The 22,273-nt window shown below is 37.6% G+C and overlaps 1 protein-coding gene across 1 annotated transcript in view; it reads right to left on the bottom strand.

Moving 5' to 3' along the window:
- RYR2 (ryanodine receptor 2) overlaps nt 1-22,273 on the bottom strand; it is a 727,841-nt gene that overhangs the window by 283,046 nt on the left and 422,522 nt on the right. Inside the window, exons 25-26 of the mRNA XM_060096737.1 lie at nt 20,952-21,035; nt 2,072-2,231 (exon numbers count right to left, since the gene is read on the bottom strand). Coding sequence (XP_059952720.1) covers nt 2,072-2,231; nt 20,952-21,035 — 244 coding nt within the window. The remainder of the gene's footprint in view (nt 1-2,071; nt 2,232-20,951; nt 21,036-22,273) is intronic.

The raw sequence follows: 22,273 nt of genomic DNA, 5'->3' as shown, positions 1-22,273 counted from the left end.
TTTGGAAACATATTTTTCAAACCAACATTTTTTTTTGATAAACTCTAGTATTTATTAAATTATAAAGTCTGTAATCAAAAAGAAAAATGTGGATCAAGACACACCTCAAACTACAAGGACTAGACAGCAAAGCCTATGGGAACGCCATGAAGTGTGTTACAGACAACATTCTGAAACATAAGTTATAAGCTGTTTCCTTTACATTTCCATTTCAGTAACTTTACTATTAAATAGTTGTTATTCATCTATTTTAAAACCCCAAATTCACATGTAGCCTTTATCCTGACATGTAGCCTTTATCCTGAACCATGGCCTAAGCTTATAAGTAATAATCCAGTTTATTCCTAAAACTCTTTAAGTAAAGGCACTGCCCACCATGAGCTGGCAAGAATCACTGTGATAAACAAGAGAAGAATTTGGGCTCTGGAGTCAAAAGGCTTGATTCCAACCTGGTTCTGCCACCTGGGTAGCGCTGGACAAATTGTTCTCAAGCTCCCTGTACATCATATGTGAATTGGCAATAAAAACTGTTCATCCTGGGCTTCCCTGATGGCGCAGTGGTTGAGAGTCCACCTGCCAATGCAGGGGTCATGGGTTCGTGCCCCGGTCCGGGAGGATCCCACATGCCGCGGGGCGGCTGGGTCCGTGAGCCATGGCCGCTGAGCCTGCACGTCCGGAGCCTGTGCTCCGCAACGGGAGAGGCCACAACAGTGAGAGGCCTGCGGACCGCAAAAACAAACAAACAAACAAACAAACAAAGTGTTCATCCTTCATGGAACTGTTGCAAGAGTTAAAGAAGAAAATAGATGTAAAACTCGATGCATAGTGACTGGCATCTTATAATAATAGCAAAGTATTCTATATTATTTGTTAGGTGAAATGCACTGCTGTAGCCTTTCTTATACATAAGTTATATAATGAAATTTAATAATTCAGTGAGGAGGAAAACAGTGGCACAGAGAAAATTAATTTAAGTAGCTTTCCCAAGGTCCCACAGTCACTAAGAGGCAAGGCTAAATTTGCTCTGCTTTGCTATCTCAGTACAGACCCAGACTAATGACGGTTAGTTATTCCTGTGAGTGCAACCATTAACAGAAATCCATGATTCTGAAATCCAGAAAACTCAGAGAAGTCAGTTTTTTACTAAGTTTAACAAAAACTCAGTTGGTGGCAAAAATGATCTGAATTGATGCAAGGCTGTGGATAATCTTTACTTACCCCTCTTGGTATCATCAGCCTACACTGCTGAACAAAGAATAATTTATATATAGTCTGCTGCCCTGCTGAGGGCACTATGTAACGTGATCAATGTATCACCATTCTGAAAACCAAGAAATATCTGGATTCTGAAATTCATCTGGTCCCAGGGGTGTTAAATAAGGAATTGTGGGACTTCCCTAGTGGCGCAGTGGTTAAAAATCTGCCTGCCAATGCAGGGGACATGGGTTCGAGCCCTGGTCTGGGAAGGTCCCACATGCCGCGGAGCAACTAAGCCCGTGTGCCACAACTACTGAGCCTGCGCTCTAGAGCCTGTGAGCCACGACTACTGAGCCCGCGTGCAACAACTACTGAAGCCCATGTGCCTAGAGCCCATGCTCCGCAACAAGAGAAGCCACTGCAGTGAGAAGCCTGAGCACCACAACAAAGAGTAGACCCCACTTGCTGCAACTATAGAAAGCCCGCACAGCAACGAAGACCCAATGCAGCAAAAAATTAATAAACAAACAAACAAATAAATAAGGAATTGTGGACCTCGTCTATTATTAGTTTATCTTGAACTTCTCGTATTTCAAAAGCTTCTCCTAAAATACAATCTTAGAGAGAGAAATGCCACAAAACAATGTTATAAATCACTCATCTGGTAATATTCACTGTGCCCCTCATGATAACAACAAGACTTGGGGTGGCCTGACTTCTTGAATCAGGCATTTCTGTGCATATGTACATTAAAGATATCTATATGATGTGAGTTTTACAATGGTCATTACTTAATCTCTCCTGTTACAAATTATACTAATTCCTACTTAAGTCAATCTCAGAGTACGTGCTGTAGAGCTAAATTCCCACGTACCTGTTGGATGCCATAGGTCCAGCCCTGCCGGATTCGATCCCGGGCCCACACGTTATGGGCATTTTCTGCCAACTTGTCCACCATTGCTTCCTGAGACGGGGTGAGCTTGATAAAGCTCAGGTCCATCGGGGCAGGCTTGTATCCACTTGTCAGCTGGTAACTACAAAGCAAAGCCAAAGAAATATATAATGGGCCTGTCCAAAAAAGTCAAGGTTGAAAAATCCCTGTAACAGTCTGTTAATTCCAATTGTTCCTAATTCTTTTTTTTTCCTTTTTTTTTATTTTACAAATTTAATCAGTTATACATATACATATGTTCCCATATCCCCTCCCTTTTGCGTCTCCCTCCCACCCTCCCTATCCCACCCCTCCAGGCGGTCACAAAGAACCGAGCTGATCTCCCTGTGCTATGCGGCTGCTTCCCACTAGCTATCTACCTTACGTTTGGTAGTGTATATATGTCCATGCCGCTCTTTCACTTTGTCACAGCTTACCCTTCCCCCTCCCCATATCCTCAAGTCCATGCTCTAGTAGGTCTGTGTCTTTATTCCTGTCTTACCCCTATGTTCTTGATGACATTTTTTTTTCTTAAATTCCATATATATGTGTCAGCATACAGTATTTGTCTTTCTCTTTCTGACTTACTTCACTCTGTATGACAGACTCTAGGTCCATCCACCTCATTACAAATAGCTCAATTTCATTTCTTTTTATGGCTGAGTAATATTCCATTGTATATATGTGCCACATCTTCTTTACCCATTCATCCGATGATGGACACTTAGGTTGTTTCCATCTCCGGGCTATTGTAAATAGGGCTGCTATGAACATTTTGGTACATGTCTCTTTTTGAATTATGGTTTTCTCAGGGTATATGCCCAGTAGTGGGATTGCTGGGTCATATGGTAGTTCTATTTGTAGTTTTTCAAGGAACCTCCATTCCGTTCTCCATAGTGGCTGTACCAATTCACATTCCCACCAGCAGTGCAAGAGTGTTCCCTTTTTTCCACACCCTCTCCAGCATTTATTGTTTCTAGATTTTTTGATGATGGCCATTCTGACTGGTGTGAGATGATATCTCATTGTAGTTTTGATTTGCATTTCTCTAATGAGTAAAGATGTTGAGCATCCTTTCATGTGTTTGTTGGCTGTCTGTATATCTTCTGTGGAGAAATGTCTATTTAGGTCGTCTGCCCATTTTTGGATTGGGTTGTTTGTTTTTTTGCTATTGAGCTGCATGAGCTGCTTATAAATTTTGGAGATTAATCCTTTGTCAGTTGCTTCATTTGCAAATATTTTCTCCCATTCTGAGGGTTGTCTTTTGGTCTTGTTTATGGTTTCCTTTGCTGTGCAAAAGCTTTGAAGTTTCATTAGGTCCCATGTGTTTATTTTTGTCTTTATTTCCATTTCTCTAGGAGGTGGGTCAAAAAGGATCTTGCTGTGATTTATGTCATAGAGTGTTCTGCCTATGTTTTCCTCTAGGAGTTTGATAGTGTCTGGCCTTACATTTAGGTCTTTAATCCATTTTGAGCTTATTTTTGTGTATGGTGTTAGGGAGTGATCTAATCTCATACTTTTACATGTCCCTGTCCAGTTTTCCCAGCACCACTTATTGAAGAGACTGTCCTTTCTCCACTGTACATTCCTGCCTCCTTTATCAAAGATAAGGTGACCATATGTCCGTGGGTTTATCTCTGGGCTTTCTATCCTGTTCCATTGATCTATCTTTCTGTTTTTGTGCCAGTACCATACTGTCTTGATTACTGTAGCTTTGTAGTATAGTCTGAAGTCAGGGAGCCTGATTCCTCCAGCTCCATTTTTCGTTCTCAAGATTGCTTTGGCTATTCGGAGTCTTTTGTGTTTCCATACAAATTGTGAAATTTTTTGTTCTAGTTCTGTGAAAAATGCCATTGGTAGTTTGATAGGTATTGCATTGAATCTGTAGATTGCTTTGGGTAGTAGAGTCATTTTCACAATGTTGATTCTTCCAATCCAAGAACATGGTACATCTCTCCATCTATTTGTATCATCTTTAATTTCTTTCATCAGTGTCTTATAATTTTCTGCATACAGGTCTTTTGTCTCCTTAGGTAGGTTTATTCCTAGATATTTTATTCTTTTTGTTGCAATGGTAAATGGGAGTGTTTTCTTGATTTCACTTTCAGATTTTTCATCATTAGTATATAGGAATGCCAGAGATTTCTGTGCATTAATTTTGTATCCTGCAACTTTACCAAATTCATTGATTACCTCTAGTAGTTTTCTGGTAGCATCTTTAGGATTCTCTATGTATAGTATCATGTCATCTGCAAACAGTGACAGCTTTACTTCTTCTTTTCCCATTTGGATTCCTTTTATTTCCTTTTCTTCTCTGATTGCTGTGGCTAAAACTTCCAAAACTATGTTGAATAAGAGTGGTGAGAGTGGGCAACCTTGTCTTGTTCCTGATCTTAGTGGAAATGGTTTCAGTTTTTCACCATTGAGGACGATGCTGGCTGTGGGTTTGTCATATATGGCCTTTATTATGTTGAGGAAAGTTCCCTCTATGCCTACTTTCTGCAGGGTTTTTATCATAAATGGGTGTTGAATTTTGTCAAAAGCTTTCTCTGCATCTATTGAGATGATTATATGGTTTTTCTCCTTCAGTTTGTTAATATGGTGTATCACATTGATTGATTTGCATATATTGAAGAATCCTTGCATTCCTGGAATAAACCCCACTTGATCATGGTGTATGATCCTTTTAATGTGCTGTTGGATTCTGTTTGCTAGTATTTTGTTGAGGATTTTTGCATCTATGTTCATCAGTGATATTGGCCTGTAGTTTTCTTTCTTTGTGACATCCTTGTCTGGTTTTGGTATCAAGGTGATGGTGGCCTCGTAGAATGAGTTTGGGAGTGTTCCTCCCTCTGCTATATTTTGGAAGAGTTTGAGAAGGATAGGTGTTAGCTCTTCTCTAAATGCTTGATAGAATTCGCCTGTGAAGCCATCTGGTCCTGGGCTTTTGTTTGTTGGAAGATTTTTTATCACAGTTTCAATTTCAGTGCTTGTGATTGGTCTGTTCATATTTTCTATTTCTTCCTGATTCAGTCTTGGCAGGTTGTGCATTTCTAAGAATTTGTCCATTTCTTCCAGGTTGTCCATTTTATTGGCATAGAGTTGCTTATAGTAATCTCTCATGATCTTTTGTATTTCTGCAGTGTCAGTTGTTACTTCTCCTTTTTCATTTCTAATTCTATTGATTTGAGTCTTCTCCCTGTTTTTCTTGATGAGTCTGGCTAATGGTTTATCAATTTTGTTTATCTTCTCAAAGAACCAGCTTTTAGTTTTATTGATCTTTGCTATCGTTTCCTTCATTTCTTTTTCATTTATTTCTGATCTGATTTTTATGATTTCTTTCCTTCTGCTAACTTTGGGATGTTTTTGTTCTTCTTTCTCTAATTGCTTTAGGTGCAAGGTTAGGTTGTTTATTCGAGATGTTTCCTGTTTCTTAAGGTGGGATTGTATTGCCATAAACTTCCTAATTCTTATTGTTCCATAAACCACAGTGGTGACCACTGGTAATGTGTCCAGGAAGCCTGAGCCCCTTTCCGTTAAGCTAAAAACTCATCAGGTGCAAAGGCCACACGATCTTTATGTTTTCATTTTCATACCAATAAAACAGAAAAGAGGCAACACCTGTCTCTCAAAGGTGAGAAGGATTTATCTTGGTTTGTGTTCCAAACAGTTGATGCTTTTTTACAGGATAAATCAAAGTATCGGTAATTAAAACATCTGATAAATTTCTCTTCCTGTTAAGTCCTCATTTTTCTTCAACATTTACATGTTATATTAAAGTAATATTTATTTCATAAATCTGCATATGCTTTCAGATACTAGCTATTCATTATTCTACAGGGGAATTTTAATGCATTTATACATTATTTCCCTACTGCTATTCCTAGTTACATACTTTAGGAAGCCTCAAGATAAGATAGACATTAGGAAATACCAGGCATATAATCATCTAAAATATGATTAAGGCCTGTAATTTAGGGAACTCATACCAGAGACTATTTCCACACTCTGAGCTGGAGAGGAAAAGTATTAAAACAAGTATAAGTTTTAACCTTTTGGGAGAAATATAAAATTGGAAATAAAACGTTTTCAACAGACATATATTAGGGCAATAGGACTGCTCTGCTACAAACACACACACACACACACAGCTGTCTCATCTATTTAACTAGAGAGATTGGCACAAAGTCTATTGTACAGTTGCTTCTCTTTCATTCTCTGTCATTGTTGTGTCCCCTTCAACTATGCTTCAAGGTCAGGAACTGCTTCTGATCCATTTTTCTAATTGTCATTATACTTAAAAGAGTACCCGGCAGAGAGCAGCCTTTCAGTCTACAGTTTTTGAAAGAATTAACTTTATTTACAGAATGAATATAAAGAGATATCCATCTTCATCTCAAAGATTCTCCTTTGGTGCAAACAAAGTAAAGAAAATTCACCAGATAATTAAGCTAAGTTTAAGAAATTATCAGAGAATGAGAAAATGGTCTTTAAGAAACTATACATAATCTTTCTTCTTCTAATTCAGGGAGTTGAACTGCTTTGCTCCTAGCTATCCCCAGGAACTAGAATAGTGCCTGATACATGGTAGATATTCAATAAAAATTTGTTAAATGAATCCATGTATGACAGCAATAAATAATTTAAGGTTGAATAAAGTTGGCTTTACCTTAAATACTCCTACTTCATTATAAGGCATCTTCTATTTTATAAATGATTTATCTACAGGCAAAAGTTTTAGAGAATATTTTGTTTGATTTAAATAGATCAGATTGGCCTGGTAACTGCAAAAATTATGGCTAATTACCACCTTATGTCACTTCATTTACATCCACGAGCTAAATTTATTGACATGAAATTTTGTTCTGTTTTAAATCAGAACTCTGTATGTTTGGGTAATTAACAATATTTTTTCTTTGTTTTTCTATAAAGAAGCCACATGGGATTTTTGTAATCACTCACACGAATCACTGTATTTTATAGAATTTTTATGTTTAAATGGACAAATCTGTCAACTCTAAGCACAGCCTATATACAAGTTCTCACTCAGAAAATAATTTCTTCAAGAAAGAGCTCTCAATGCGTTTCAAATGCACCAAGAGGTGATCAAGCCAGCATTGTCTAATTTCCAAGTTTAACATTATTTGCTGGAAGCAGGGTTGAGGGTAATGATAAAGAATTTGGTCTTTTGCATACAGCTGGCCAGTAAGCAAATGAAAAGATGCTCAACATCACTAAGTATTAGAGAAATGCAAATCAAAACTACAATGAGGTACCACCTCATACCGGTCAGAATGGCCATGATTAAAAAGTCTACAAATAACAAACGTTGGAGAGAATGTGGAGAAAAGGGAACCCTCCTATATACTGTTGGTGGGAATATAAATTGGTACACTCACTATGGAAAACAGTATGGAGGTTCCTCAGAAAACTAAAAATAGAATTACCATATGATCCAGCAATCCCACTCCGGGCATATACCTGGACAAAACTGTAATTCAAAAAGATACATGCACCCCTATGTTCATGGCAGCACTGTTCACAATAGCCAAAACATGGAGACAACCTAAATGTCCCTCAACAGATGAATGGATAAAAAAGATGTGGTACATATATACCGTGGAATACTACTCAGCCATAAAAAATGAAATAATGCCATTTGCAGCAAAATGGATGCAACTAGAGATTATCATACTAAGTGAAGTAAGTCAGAAAGAGAAAGACAAATACCATATGATATCACTTATATGTGGAATCTAAAATATGGCACAAACGAACCTATCTACGAAAACAGAAACAGAATCGTGGACACAGAGAATACTCTGTGGTTGCCAAGGGGGAGGAGGGTAGGGAGAGGGATGGGTTGGGAGTTTTGGGTTAATAGATGTAAACAATTATATACAGAATAGATAAACAAGGTCCTACTGTACAGCACAGAGAACTACACTCAATATCCTGTGATAAACCATAATGGAAAAAAATACAAAAAAAGAATGTATATATGTGTATAACTGAGTCACTCTGCTGTACAGCAGAGATTGGCAGGACATCGTAAATCAACTACACTTCAATTGGGGAATAAAAAACACCAACTTGGTCTTTTGTACTCTCCCATCTTCCCACCTCTATTTCTCACCCTCCTCTTGACTTTCCCCACAATAACGCAGCACATGGTAGCATAACAGTACACCATTCTCTTTTTTCTCTCATTTTCCAGTGGTCCTAATCCCTCCTACCTGTCACAGAGGATACACATATGGTCAAGTTTTGAAGCTAATCTATGAATAGTTGACTAGAGCCTATGTTACCTCAGTGAGGGATATATGCCCTCTAAAAGAGGAAAGATCCTTCCCCTGCAACCAATTCTAATGGTAGACTTGCCAGCCATGTCTTACGTGACATGGGGAGGAATTTTTGAGGGGTATTTTCTATAAACAATTATTGATAAGTTTTACTAATCTATAGTAGAACTACACATTCTACTATATGTCTATAATATATATATATAGTATACGTATATATGATAATATTGACATAAGCATTTCTCTTTATTTTCTAAATTTTCCTCTTCCTATATAGAATATCTACTAATGTTGCTTTAATTTGTGATCACAAGGAAAACCTACGGAGACACATTTGCATCTGTTGATTTGAAATAACAGAATAATTAGTTCACACTCATTTTCAGATGTAGACTACGATTCATTTTACTTGCTTTTCTTCATAGCCCTGTGCAAGAAAGAATTTAAAGTGGTTCTTTTAAATGGCCAATAGTCCCAACCAAATTAAAGTTACTAATTCCCATTTCACCTGAACCTTATTTCCACACTGTTTTACTTCATCTTCTATAGTAAAAATACAAATATCTTTGAAATTAATAGACTTCAACCTCCGTAGGTTGATAAAAATGATGACATCATGAATGTTTTAACCAGTGGCATCAATGAGGATTTTCAAGACCATTTTTCATTATGTGAGACATGACAAAGTATCAAATCATTATACCAAAATGAGATTTTTTAAAAGTGCATAAATGTACTTCAGCAAATAATGTCCATTTCATCTTATTAATACAAGCTAATTAGGTACATAAAGATCTGCTAATATAAACTATTTTCTTTTTGTGATTGAAAACGAACAAAGAACAAAGCTTTTGAATAAAATGTGACTGATGTGAATCTTGGAAGCTAAATGTTTCCAAGTAAAGCTTCAGATTGATTTCCAGAGATTTAAAAGAAATAAAGGAAAGACTGCTACAACAATTCTTGGGAAGTAGAATTCTGTAGGCCAAATAATAGGGAAAAGGCATGTCATTAGTAATTATATTAATACAAAATATATATAGCTCATATTAAAGACATCTATGTATTACAGTCTACCTTCTCAAGCTTTCTGGGAAAATTCTGCCAGAATCAGTTAATAGATCTCTTTCTTCTGCCATCTATTTGTCTAGTAAGTGTAGTTTTTTACTTCCCTTACTTTAATATACAAAGTTGCAGTGCTAACAATCATTTTGTAAATTTAGGTTATGAGGAATATATATGGTATTAAACAAATACATTCAATATGTTCATTTCCAAAGCATCAAAGTTCTTTTATAGTTATTAGCTCTTAGTTATATTTTGATGTAGTATATAATGCAATAATATTTTAAAAGTGAGATTAACAAATTACATAAACTCTCTGGGCGTCAGTTTTCTTACAGTAAAATTTCTTTTTAAATACGTCTTTGCCTGAAAAAAAGAAAAACCTACTGGCAAACTGCCAGTTTCATTTGCATCAAATTACCAAAGATGTAAACAAAAAACTGATAATACTTAGCCCTACTGATGAACTGCCATGTGAAGCAGCAGTTCAGTTTTGTGCTCCATTCCCACCTGACCCACATTTTTTTCTAAGCAGGAATTCTAAATGAGCCTTTGAAAAAAGTGTTCAGTAGAATATCACTTAAGGGCCAATTAAAGTGGTGCAACAAAAATGTGGCAGAATACCAAAAACACTGAGGAACAAGCCTTTTCTTTTTTTCCAGCCTCTCCCACCTCTCAAGCTTACTTGTTTAGTATAAATCAGGTTAAATGAAGCTTGGAAGTCATTACGTTGTGAAAGATGCACAGTAAACATGAAAAGATTATGTCCAAGTTCAGTGGATGTTAGCTGTAAATTTCAAAACCAAATCAGCGCTTCAAGTACCTTGGAACAAATGGGAAAAATCTCAGATGACTGCATGCCAGAGATATTAAGAACAAGTTTTGCTGGAAGCACATCTATCAAAAATGAATACTGGGCTGACATTCTCACAGAAAGGAGATAGAGAATATTCAAAAACCCTTCTCCAGAAAACAAATACAGGAGAGTAATTTCAGTGTAGAAATTAGAAAGGAAAAGGACAGGGATCTATTTCTTCTACTAGTACAATTCTTCATTTTGTTTTTAAATAAATGTATAATATGATGATATGCCCTGTGTGTGCCCCACCACTAATTCCTTTTTTAACCCAAGGCCTTTCTGTACCTCACAGCCTGTTTGAAACAAAACCAAGAGAGGATCATTTCAAGAGAGACCAAAAAAAAGCCATTCTTGGCTTTTGGATTTTTAAAATAGGCTTTGAAAATTCACTGCAGAGACAACAGTCTTTAGAGAAAGGCCTTCTGATATTAAAAGCTCTACTTATGAATACCAAAAGCGCAAGGCCCTGATGTGTCAGAACATAAAAGGAGACCAGCTAAAGAGTCCAGTCTGTCCAGCCCCAGACAGGCTGAATGTTCCAGAGCCTGGAAGAGAGGAGAGCTGGAGGGAAGCCAGGGCTCTCCATCCCCCTGCCCAGATGGAGACCAGACAGATCCAGAGCTGAGGGGAACTTCTGTCTTGCTTACCAGATTGGACCCAGGAGAATGGCCAGGTTCCAGAATCTCCCACACCCTAACCCTTGTGCAGCACAGTTTCAGGAGAACAGATTTGGCAACAAACCAAGTCTAGGCTGCCAGGCAACCTTCCCTCCTCCCTCCACCAAGAGACTGCAGTCCCCAAGTTGCCAGAGAGAGCATTCCTAGGTTTCCAGCCACCTCTTAAAGAGGCATGAGTGAAGCTAAAAGTAGAGCAAGGACCTGGAGGTCTCAAAAAGAGATGAGGAGGAGAGTCCCAGCGTGTGGTCCAAAGATCAGTCAGGAAAACACGCATCCCATAATGAGGCAGGAGATAGATGGGCCCCAGGCCTAGCAGCTGGAATACAGGTACTTCAAGATGAAGATAAGAGCAGGAGGATAATGAGAGGAGCTGAGCCCTGCCCAGATAAAAACGTAGAGAGACCACATTTTCCTCATTCTCGAAGCCAAGGAGGCCTTCTCAACTACACATGCACAGAAATGCTCCTCGGAGGTCAAAAAGGGAGGGCGCGCCACCCAATGGTAGGTGGTGTCAACCTACCCATAGGCCTCTTCGCTAGAATCCATGTTGGCTAAGAGACGCACGCGCACACAGAGGGGAGGACCCTGAGTTGAACCAAATACAGACTCAGAACCAGGCAAAGCAAGATGATTGGCCACAGGAAACAAGGAAGAAATATCCCGTATAAGTGATTCAAACTACCACGAGGGCACGACTCTTCCTCTGCATCTGCCCATGTGAGTCTATTCACACATACCCTTTTTCCTCCTAATAAACATTTTACCTGTTTCACTACTTTCCACCTCTTTGAGGGAATTCATTTCTACAAAGCTGATGGGCCAGGGGCCTTGTCACTGACCACTGGTCTAGTGGTTAGGATTCAGCGCTCTCACTGCCACAGCCCGACTTCAGTCTCTGGCCAGGAATCGAAATCCTGCTTCAAGCCGCTGCAGGCTGAGGCCACCCAAGATCCGTAAGATGCCAGCAGAGACGAATGAAGACAATTAACAAAGACTTCCCTTTGGCCAAACTTGAGTCAGGCTCCTCTGAGCCCTCTTTCTGACCTGGCCTCTGACCTTGGGCTCTGTCCTTGTTTCGTTTAGTCCAGTTTTAGCAAGAATCCTGCTAGGTCAAGTTAATGGAAATCCCCCACCGGTGACCTCCGATCCCACTCCTCATCCCCCACCTTCGATATCCTATCACTCTGGTCTGCCTTCAGCAAGAACCCTATCAAGTTGGTTTTACCAGAATCCCCCTTTTCCTTAATGTTTCCTCTTAGTAATTTTCCATCCACTGTCCCCCACTCTGGTCCTGAGCTACAAATCCCCGCTTGTTCTTGCTGTATGTGAATACGGAGGTCTCTCTTCCCCTATTGCAATAGTTCTGGAATAAAATTTGCCCTTATGGCTTTAACTTCTGTCTGGCTCTAGTTTTCTTTGATATAATTCAGCCCCTGACAGCAAACTCAAAAGAGAATGCCCAAGGATCCAATGTCCCCTCCCCATCAGGTGAGTGTCCAAAACAGACGTATAGCCCCGGGAGTAAGACGGGGGTACACCTTGAATTCAAACTTAACAAATATTCATTCTGTAGCCGTATATTTCAGGCCCTGTTCTAGGAACTAATAGCACTGAATAACGTGGACAAACAATCTATATCTTTATAGAAATTACGTTTAGATGAGGAATCAGGCAATAAACAAAATAAACATAAAATAATAGTATGTCAGAGGATATAAGTGCCGTGAGGAAAAATCAAGTAGAAAAGGAAGCATGAGAGGAAGTACAATTTAAAATAGGGTGCAATTTTAAAGAGGTAGAGAAAGACAGCTTGGAGAAGGTGACCTTTGAATCAAAACTTAAAGGTGAGAATAAACACAGAAAACAGTGATTTTAATGGAGTTTGTACTGAACAGACAAGGATTAGGTTTCCACTATCAAGCTGCATCCTGGCTGCAAGGTCCATTGGGTTTAAATATGAAATTAAGTCCGACGAGAGCAAATGAAGAACATTACATATGAGCACATTTTAAAATTTGTGGTCTGTGAAATTTACTCGCTACACATAAAAAGCGTATATAAATAATTTTTTCTTCACAATCACAGTGCTCATCCTCACAGAAAAAAATCCAGCTGCATTTGTAACACTATTTTTCATTTAGGTAAATATTTACATACACTGAATTTTGTGCATGTGCTTGTGTCTATATGCACAGTATAAATATGAGTCTGCACATTCAGTATCCCTCTAAGCATTCATTTCCGAAAGCCATTTTAAATTTACATATACATATAAGCATTGAGAATATCATTCTTAACCTTCTATCTGCCCCAATATGCTTGAGAGATACCACTTCCCATCACTACAGTGGCTACACAGCATGAGGGGGAAGGAAGTGATGCAGGAGCGAGGGAATTTAGCACTAGTCTTAAATACCTCTCAAAGGATTCGAATATGTTCTTCCACAATTCAACACTACCTCTTACTTCCCAGCGATACATACAAGCAACCAGTTCCTGACCTATGTTTTGGTTTAACAGCAGAGAAGTGCTAACAAGAAGTCTGAATAAAAGGTACTGGTATTCAGACAAGAATTTTATTTTCATTTAAACCTTTACATTTTAAAAAAATCTCAGCTACGCAGGGATATGAGATACTGGGAACCACAAGCTCTGGGACTGGATTCTTTTTCAGTTGCATTTTTCTTTATTCCTGTAGCAACTGGACTCTGCTCATCAAACTCTGCAGTGGGTCGAGCTTAATTTTACAACAAATGTGGGAAGGTTTATGAATTTAAGAACAGACCGTTATGTGCTGTACCATTCAGCTGCCTGCTGGTTTGTTTAGAGAGGAGGAAGAGGGAGAAAGGGAGAACTGAGCTACAATCTATCACATATTTTTTAAAAGTCTTTAAGGATTTTAAGTGAAATGATCTGTATTACCAGAAAAAAAAAAACACATAACATTCAGATTGCCTATTTTCAAATAGGGAATGTAGCACATCATTCTAATTACAGTTTGAGTCTATGTGTATCCTTAAATCTGCAATGGGTCTCTTGTAGGCAGCATATAGTTGGGTCTTGTGTTTTTACCCACCTAACCACTCCATACCTTTCGAATGGCAAATTCAATCCATTTACATTTAGAGTAATTATTGATATGTAAGGGCACACTAATGCCATCTTATTAATGGCTCTCTGGTTGCTTTGTATTTCCATTGTTTCTTTCTCCTTCTATGTCTACTTCCGTAAATTGATTATTTTCCATGTTGGTGTGCTCTGTTTTCCCTTTCTTTGTCTTTGTGAATCCATTCTATATAGACTTTTGTCTTGTGGTAACCTTGTAAATTACATTAAAAATCGTATAGATAAAATAATCCATTTTAGGCTTATCAGCTATCACAACTCATCTGTGAAAGGCTATGAAGGCTCCATCTTTACTCCTCCATCTTATATTACTCATATTACTGATATTACAATTGATATTACTGATGTTACAACTTATCTCTTTTTATGTTGTATATTCATTAATGATTTATAGTAGCTATAGTTCTTTTTACTACTCTTTGCCTTTAACTTTTATACTATAGTTGAGTGGCTAACACACCCCCCTAACATGGAGTTACAACTCTCTGGGTCAAACTGCCTTTGTTTCTCCATCACCAGTGTCTTGTATACTTTCGATGTTGTCCTGTTGCTCATCAGCATCTTTTCATTCCAGCTTGAAGAACTCCTTTCAGCATTTCTTGCAAGGCAGGTCTACTGGCACTGAGCTCCCTCAGCTTTTGTCTGGGAAAGGCTTTATTTCTCCTTCTTATCTGAAAGGTAACTTTGTTGCATACACTATTCTTGGCTGGCAATTTTAATCTTTCAACACTGAATATGTCATTCTACCCTCTCCTGGCCTGTAGAGTTTCTGCTGAGAAATCAGCTGACAGCCTAATGGGGCTCCTCTGTACCTTACTTTTTTTGTTCCCCTGATGTGCTTTAAGATAATTTCTTTATCACTGATTTTTAAAAATTAATTTATTTATGTATTTATTTATTTAGGGCTGCTTTGGGTCCTCGTTGTTGCACACGGGCTTTCTTTAGGTGCGTCAAGCGGGGGCTGCTCTTCATTGCAGTGTGTGGGCTTCTCACTGCGGTGGCCTCTCCTGTTGTGGAGCACGGGCTCTAGGCACACAGGCCCAGTAGTTGTGGCTCACGGGCCCCAGAGCGCAGGCTCAGTAGTTGTGGTGCCCGGGCTTAGTTGCTCCACAGCATGTGGGATCTTCCCAGACCAGGGCTCAAACCCGTGTCCCCTGCATTGGCAGGCTGGTTCCCAACCACTGTGCCACCAGGGAAGCCCTATGACTGATTTTTGACAGTTTCATCACAATGTGTCTTGGAGGAAGTCTTTTTACATTGAGATAATAGGGTGTTCTTTTAGCTTTATGGAGTTGTATGTCTAAGTCTGTTCCCAGGCCTGGGAAGTTCTCAACTATTATTTCTTTAAACAAAGTCCCTGCCCCCTTCTCCCTCTCCTCTCCTTCTGGAGCCCAATTATTCAGATATTTGTTTTTCTGATAGAATCTGATAGCTCTTATAGGCTTTCATCACTCTTTTAAATCTTAGTTTCACGTCCTCTTCTAATTGTATTATTTCTATATTCCTATCCTCCAAGTCATTTACTCTTTCTTCTACATGGTCTGCTCTGCTACACATGTTCTGTGTTACCTTCTTCATCTCATTCATTGAATACTTTAGTTCCAGTATTTCTGTTTGGCTCTTTTTATAATTTCATTCTCTTTGTTAGAGTACTCCTTCCATTCATTAATTTTATTTCTGATTTCACTAAATTGCCTTTCTGAGTTCTCCTGTGGCTCGCTGAATTTCTTAATACTATTTTGAATACTTTATCAGTTAGATCACAATATTCCATGCCATTGAGCTCAGCTGCTGGAGAATTACCATCCTCTTTTTGTGATGCCATATTCCCTTGACTTTTCCACATTGGTTGTAGTCATGTGTTTCTGCTTTTTGCATTTGAAGTAGCAGAAAGCACCTTAACTAAGCTTTCATGTCTTTTCTGGTTCTTATAACTCACCAGGGCTGGCTATCAGAAACCTCTCTTTTTTTTTTCCAGAAGGCGGCGCTATAGCTCAAGCTTGTGGTTTCTCCCTTGCCCATCCACCTGGTCTGTCTACTGGAGCTCATTCTCCTTGACCAGAAGTGTGCACAGGGAGCTGGCAGCAGAGTGGGAGGGAGGTGTGGGTTTAGCACTTGGTGAGTTAGGGGTGCCCACAGTCCTGGTAGGGAGATCCCGAGAGTGGCACTCCCAAAGGCATGTGGGTAGACTTTCTGTAGAGTGCAGTCCCTTTAAGGCCTTTTGAAATTCTTATCTACTTCTATTTCAAAGCCTTCCCAGCCCCTAGCTGCAAGCTCCCACCTTAATACTCCAAGTGCCAGTGGAGAGAAATGGGTTTCTCCAGCCAAGTCCCACCCAGCCAAGGCAGTAGGGCACTCTCATGCTCCTCCTCTTACTCCAAGGAAGAGATGTCTCTGCCACATAAATCAGCCTGATAACCACCTTCTTAGGGGTGGGGTGGTGCTGGGAAAAGTTTCTCCTACTGCTTCCGCTGTGACCAAACTCCTGTTTCTTTTTTCGTTTGTTTGTTTTCTTTGTTCTTTTTTTCTCCAATGGTGTGGTGGCATCTCCCTTTGGGAGGGCTGGACTTCTGCAAGTTGTCTGTCACGGGTGCGTACCTGCCTGATTCACACTCACCAGATTCTGGCCCCACAGCCAGGAAAGGGGCCCAGGCAGCCTTACTGGCTTCATTAGTTCTGCAGCTTATCAGGAGGTTTCTCTATCTCCTACCAGATGCACTGGTGAGCAAGATTCCTCTTGGGTCCCTGAGAGCTAGGTGCAAATTGCAGAAACCCCACAAAGGGACTCTTATTCATGTATGGATATCTAATTCACTGATTTATAAAAGGGGGATGAAAAGGAGGAACATCTTATGCTGTCATGTTACAGACATCACTCCTGTACTAGGTATTTTAGAAACTGGGGGCCTTGCAGTAAACAAAGCCCCAGCCTCTTACTGAGTGCATATTTCAGTTTAGGTGACCCAAAAGCTAAACGAATAAATAACGTCAGCTGTAGAAGTGCAAGTGAAAAAATAAAGCAGGCTAAAGAAAATGATCAGAGCATTATAAATAGAATGCCTAAGGAAGACCTCTCAGAGGAGTTTATACTTAAGCAAAGACTTAAATGAAGTGAGCGTTCTTTTGTGTTTTGTGTTTTTTTCTGATTTAAAAAGTCCTTCTCCACCTCATGGTCATGAAGTTATTCCACTTGTCTTCAAAAAGTATTTTTGTTTTGGGCAATTGGGTCTTAAATTAACCTGCAAATGTTTGTGTATAGCATAAGGTAGAGACCTAACTTTTTTTTATTTTGCTAGTCAATTATATGAATACCATTGATGGAACAGTTTTCCTTTCCCCACTTATCTATAACAAGACCTTTGGCATATGTCAAATTTGAATATATGCATGTATATATTTGGGAACTCTCAATTTGTCTATCCCAATACCATTGTAACACTTCCTTCATTACCATAGTTTTATCATAAATCTTGATATCTAGCAGAGCAGGTTTATCTTCTTTTGTAAAAGACTTCTAGATATTCTTGAACCTTTGAAATTCCACATATATTTTAGAATAGCTTAGCAAGCTGCTTAAAAACCTCTGTTGGCAGAATGACTGGAATAGTATTGATTCTAAGATTAATTGGGGGACAACTGATATATTTGTTGTACCATCCATGATCATGATCTATCTCTATTTATTTAGATAGTCTTTAAAGACTTTAAATCCAATTTTAACATTTAGTCTACAGAGGTCTCGCACCTCTTTGGTTAGATTTCTCATCTACCTTAGGGATTTCTTTTTTTCTTTCTTTTGCTTTTTTTTTTTTGCACTTCTAAATGATATTTTAAAGGTACTGATCTAGCAGTATTGCTGTACTTATTGTCAGCAAATAATACTGTAGATCCTCCTGAGTTTTCAATGCAATAAAATTACCTGCTATTGACAACAGTATGTTTTCTTCCTTTCCAAAACTCATAATTTTTCTCTTGTCTCACTGCATTGGCTATATTGAATACATCAGGTAATAGTAGTTTATATGTTTTATTCCTGAATCCTAAAGGAAAAACTTTGGGGTTTTACCTTATAGATTATTGGTTGCTATTTGCCTTTTGTCAGGTTAAGAAGGTTCTCTCAGATTATTGCTTGCTAAGAGTTCATATGCTTATAAGTAAAACATTTTATGAAATATTTATTACTAAATATACTGGTATGATCATATGAATTTTCTCCTTCACTCTAGTGTGAATAAATATATTTTCTAACGTTAACCCATCTTTTTATTACTGGAATAAATTTAGCTGGGCCATAATATACTGCTAAGTTTGTTAATATTTTGCTTAGCATTTTTTTGTATCTATGCCCATAAGTGAAAATGGATTACAATTTCCCTTCCTCACACTACCCTCATCTGGGCTTTATTTTATTTATTTTATTCATAGATAATAAGCTGTAAAGTGCTGCTTCTTTTTCATTTGAGATTACTCATTCTTAAATATTTGCTGGAAATCAATAGAATAGTGGTTTGGGATGTGTGTGTGTATTTTAAACTATTAATTCAATTCCTTTAATAGCTGTAGCTCTATTAACATTTTCTTTCTTCATGGGTCAGTTTTGATAATACTATATACAATTGTCAATATCATTTAACTTAGAAACTAATTTGTTAATTAATAAATTTGTTATAGTTTACGGTCCCTCTTGAAAATATCCCTATAATTGCTAAAAGAAATATTTCTTTTTTCTTTTATCAATCTTTTCAGAGATTTTTCTTCCTGCTTATTAGGTTTCTAAAACATGCTTTCTCCAAGTACTGCTTTAAATATGCAACTCTTATGTTTTGATATGAAGTCTTTGCCTTTGCTATTCTTGTATTTTAAATTTTCACAATGATATGTTTGATCTATAAGCTATTTAGAACTATGTTTTAAAAGTTTTAAATGTCATGACTTTACATGATTTTTTTATTGTTACTGTTATTTCCTGTGATTCAATAAATATGATATTTACAATATCAATGTCCTCATGTTGTAAAGGATGTTGAGTTTTATAAATGTTCCATGTGTTCAGTGTTCTATATATGTCAAGCTTTTAATTTATAGGGGGTTAAATTTTTATTATTCTTCATTAATATTTATCTGTTACACATATTAGTTTCTGGGAGTTGTGTAAGGAATTATCACTATGATTTTACATTTGTCTATTTATTTTGGAAAATCTATTAATATTTTGCTTTCTTGATTTTTTGAAGCCATTTTACTTGGTGCATACATGAGTAGTATTAGCATAATGCTTATTTTGTGGATCCTTATACAGCGTCCTTCTTTCCTTAATTTTGCCTTATTTTGTCTTATATAAGGCAACTGACAAAAAGGAAACTGCAGTTTCCTTTTGAATAATATTACTTGGAGCATCATGTTCTCATTTTTTTTCAACTTTTCACGTTCTGAATTTCTCGATGTGTCTCCTGTAGCTGGGTTTTATTTTTGTGAGGTGTATACAACATGAGTTATCTTTCTGAATCTAATCTGACAATCACTATATCTCACCTGGAGAATTTCACTGATTTCCATTTACTGAGATTAATGACATATTTGGATGTATACCTGTCATATTTTTATTTTTAAAAATAACTATTTTTGGATACACACAAGAGAATATACTTTAAAGCATTATAATGAAATGAACTCCATTAACCCACCACCATGTTAAAAATTAGAACATTACCAACACCCTTGTATTTATCTTTGTGCTCCCCCCCTTTCAACACCCTTGCCTGTACTCCAACAAAGGTAGTTACTATCTAGAATTATGATGCCATGGCTTTAGAAAAAATCTTATAAGTCAAATAAGCATATATCCCTAAAAATATGTACATATGTTTTATGCATATATGGTTTGAGCCTCAAAACTAGTCCTATACTTTATATATATATAACCTTGTAGGATATGCTGTTATACATATTTTTTTTAATGGAAGCCCTGAGTAAAAAGGTTTGGTGGCCTAAAGGACCTGCTAGAATTTGCACTCGCATAGCAAGCTCATGGTTTCTACTTTAATTCTATGTTTATCTGGGGTGATTGATAGAAATTATGGAGTGGCTACTTTGTTTTTATCTCCATGATATTACTTAGCACATTTCCAGGCCTGCTATTTACAACATGCAGGTCTCGGAAGAGTGGCTTGAATACTTAAACTAAACTAAATAGAGAAAAAGTAACAATATGTAACAGTTATCATTTATTAAGCACTTATACTCATTTAATCCCTAAAACTTCCCGTATTAATACCTGTTAGCAGATGAGAAAGCTAAAGTTTTAAGAAGTTAAACAAGGTCACAGAGATTGTAGCATAGCAAGCAAAATAACTCCAAGAGCATCCAGTGCCTCAGGTTTTTCATCTTAAAGTGGAAATGATAACACTGACTGCATAACTACTCCTAAAATAGATTTTCTTTGTAAAAATAAACAAAATTATACACCTTCTGGTGGAAAGTGGGAAACCATATCCAATCAGTTAGGATGTGGGCACACGTGTTCACACACACATACACAAAACAAAAATAACAAACTCATAACACACTACCAAACATTTTGTGAGCTTGTTTCCCCTCTGGGCACTGTGATGGACTCTCACCCCACCATGGCCTTGATGCAGCCCCTAGTGTAATACAGCAAGCTTAAATTTTGAATCTGAATTTTATAGCTTATGTGTAAGCAAGGCATCTAGGATTCCATCAAGAGTTTTGTGGGTGCAGTAACACTAAAGTAAGGCACAGACTATTTAATATTGCTTAGACATTCAACTTACTTCTTCGGCAGCTTCATTTTTTTCACCTTTTCTTCGGTGTGTTCATCTGATATACCCACATGACATCCTAATGCCAACAAAGTCCTGGAAAAGAAAATCAGACATAAGCTGCAACAATTCCTTCCCTATGTACAGAACAACCCAACATAATAGCAGCTAGGCATGAGGTATAACAGTCCACCTCAAATGCAGAGAGAAGTATTTTTTTTAAAGCAAAAGGAAAGCTTACTTAGTTGTAAATTATTTACTGTTGAGTAATGAGTAGGACATTTGAAAATTAAATGTTTCAATTCAAACACAAAAAGGAACATACTGAAAAGTAAGTCTCTCTACAATCCCTTCCTTCTATTCCTGTTTCTTTGCCTAAAGGCACTGATTGCTACTAATTCCTGAATGTCCTGCTACAATCTATGCATATTCTAAAGCAGCTGTGGTGTGTGTGTGTGTGTGTGTGTGTGTGTGTGTGATTGTTGTTTCTGCTTTCCTTTTACACATTGGTTATGTGTAAGAGTTCTCCACAATTTGCTATCTTGACTTTACAATATAACCTTGATATATGACTTTGACTTACTCTCCTTCATATAAAGCTGGTTTATTTTTCAATAGCTCTGAAGTGTTCCATTCACTGAATGTGTCATAATGTCTTACCCAATTCTCTGTTCACAATCTTTTGTTATTACAAACAATGCTGCAATGAATAACCTTATACATTTAATACATGTACTATATCCTTCATCTGTAGGATAAATTCCTACATGCAATTACTGGGTCACAGGGGTGGTACATTTCAGAGTTTGACAAATATTGCCAAATGTCTATAGAGCTGGTAATCATTTATATTTCCACCAGCAAGCTATGACACTGCCTATTTCCCATACCTGGTCCAACACAGAGTTATCAATTAATATGCTAATGAGATGTCTCGTTTACAGTTTTAATTGGCATTTTTCTTAATATAAGTGCACTTGAGCACCTTTTTCGTATGCTTTGGTGATATCTGTACTTCCTTTTTTCTGTGAAAACATTCCTTATTCACTTTTCTGTTAGATTTGGGTTTTGTTGTTGCAGTTCAGAAGCTCTTCAAATACATGAGATGTGAGTTACAAATATTTTCTCCAGTTTGTTATTTGTCTTTTTACTTTCTTTATGCTGTTCTATGTAGAGCGTTAAATTTGTTTTTACATAACTGAATTTTTCTATCTTTTAAAAATGGCTTCTGAGTTTTATGTGATACTTAGAAAGAGATTTCCCAATTGTTAAATCACTTGAAGGAAACGTCCTTGCTTTTTTGACGGGGAAGGGGTGGGGCAGGGGAGGCTATA

This window comes from Mesoplodon densirostris, chromosome 1 (genome assembly GCF_025265405.1).
Source record: "Mesoplodon densirostris isolate mMesDen1 chromosome 1, mMesDen1 primary haplotype, whole genome shotgun sequence".
Lineage (NCBI taxonomy): Eukaryota > Metazoa > Chordata > Mammalia > Artiodactyla > Ziphiidae > Mesoplodon > Mesoplodon densirostris.
This window is presented reverse-complemented; position numbering and strand designations above follow the sequence as displayed.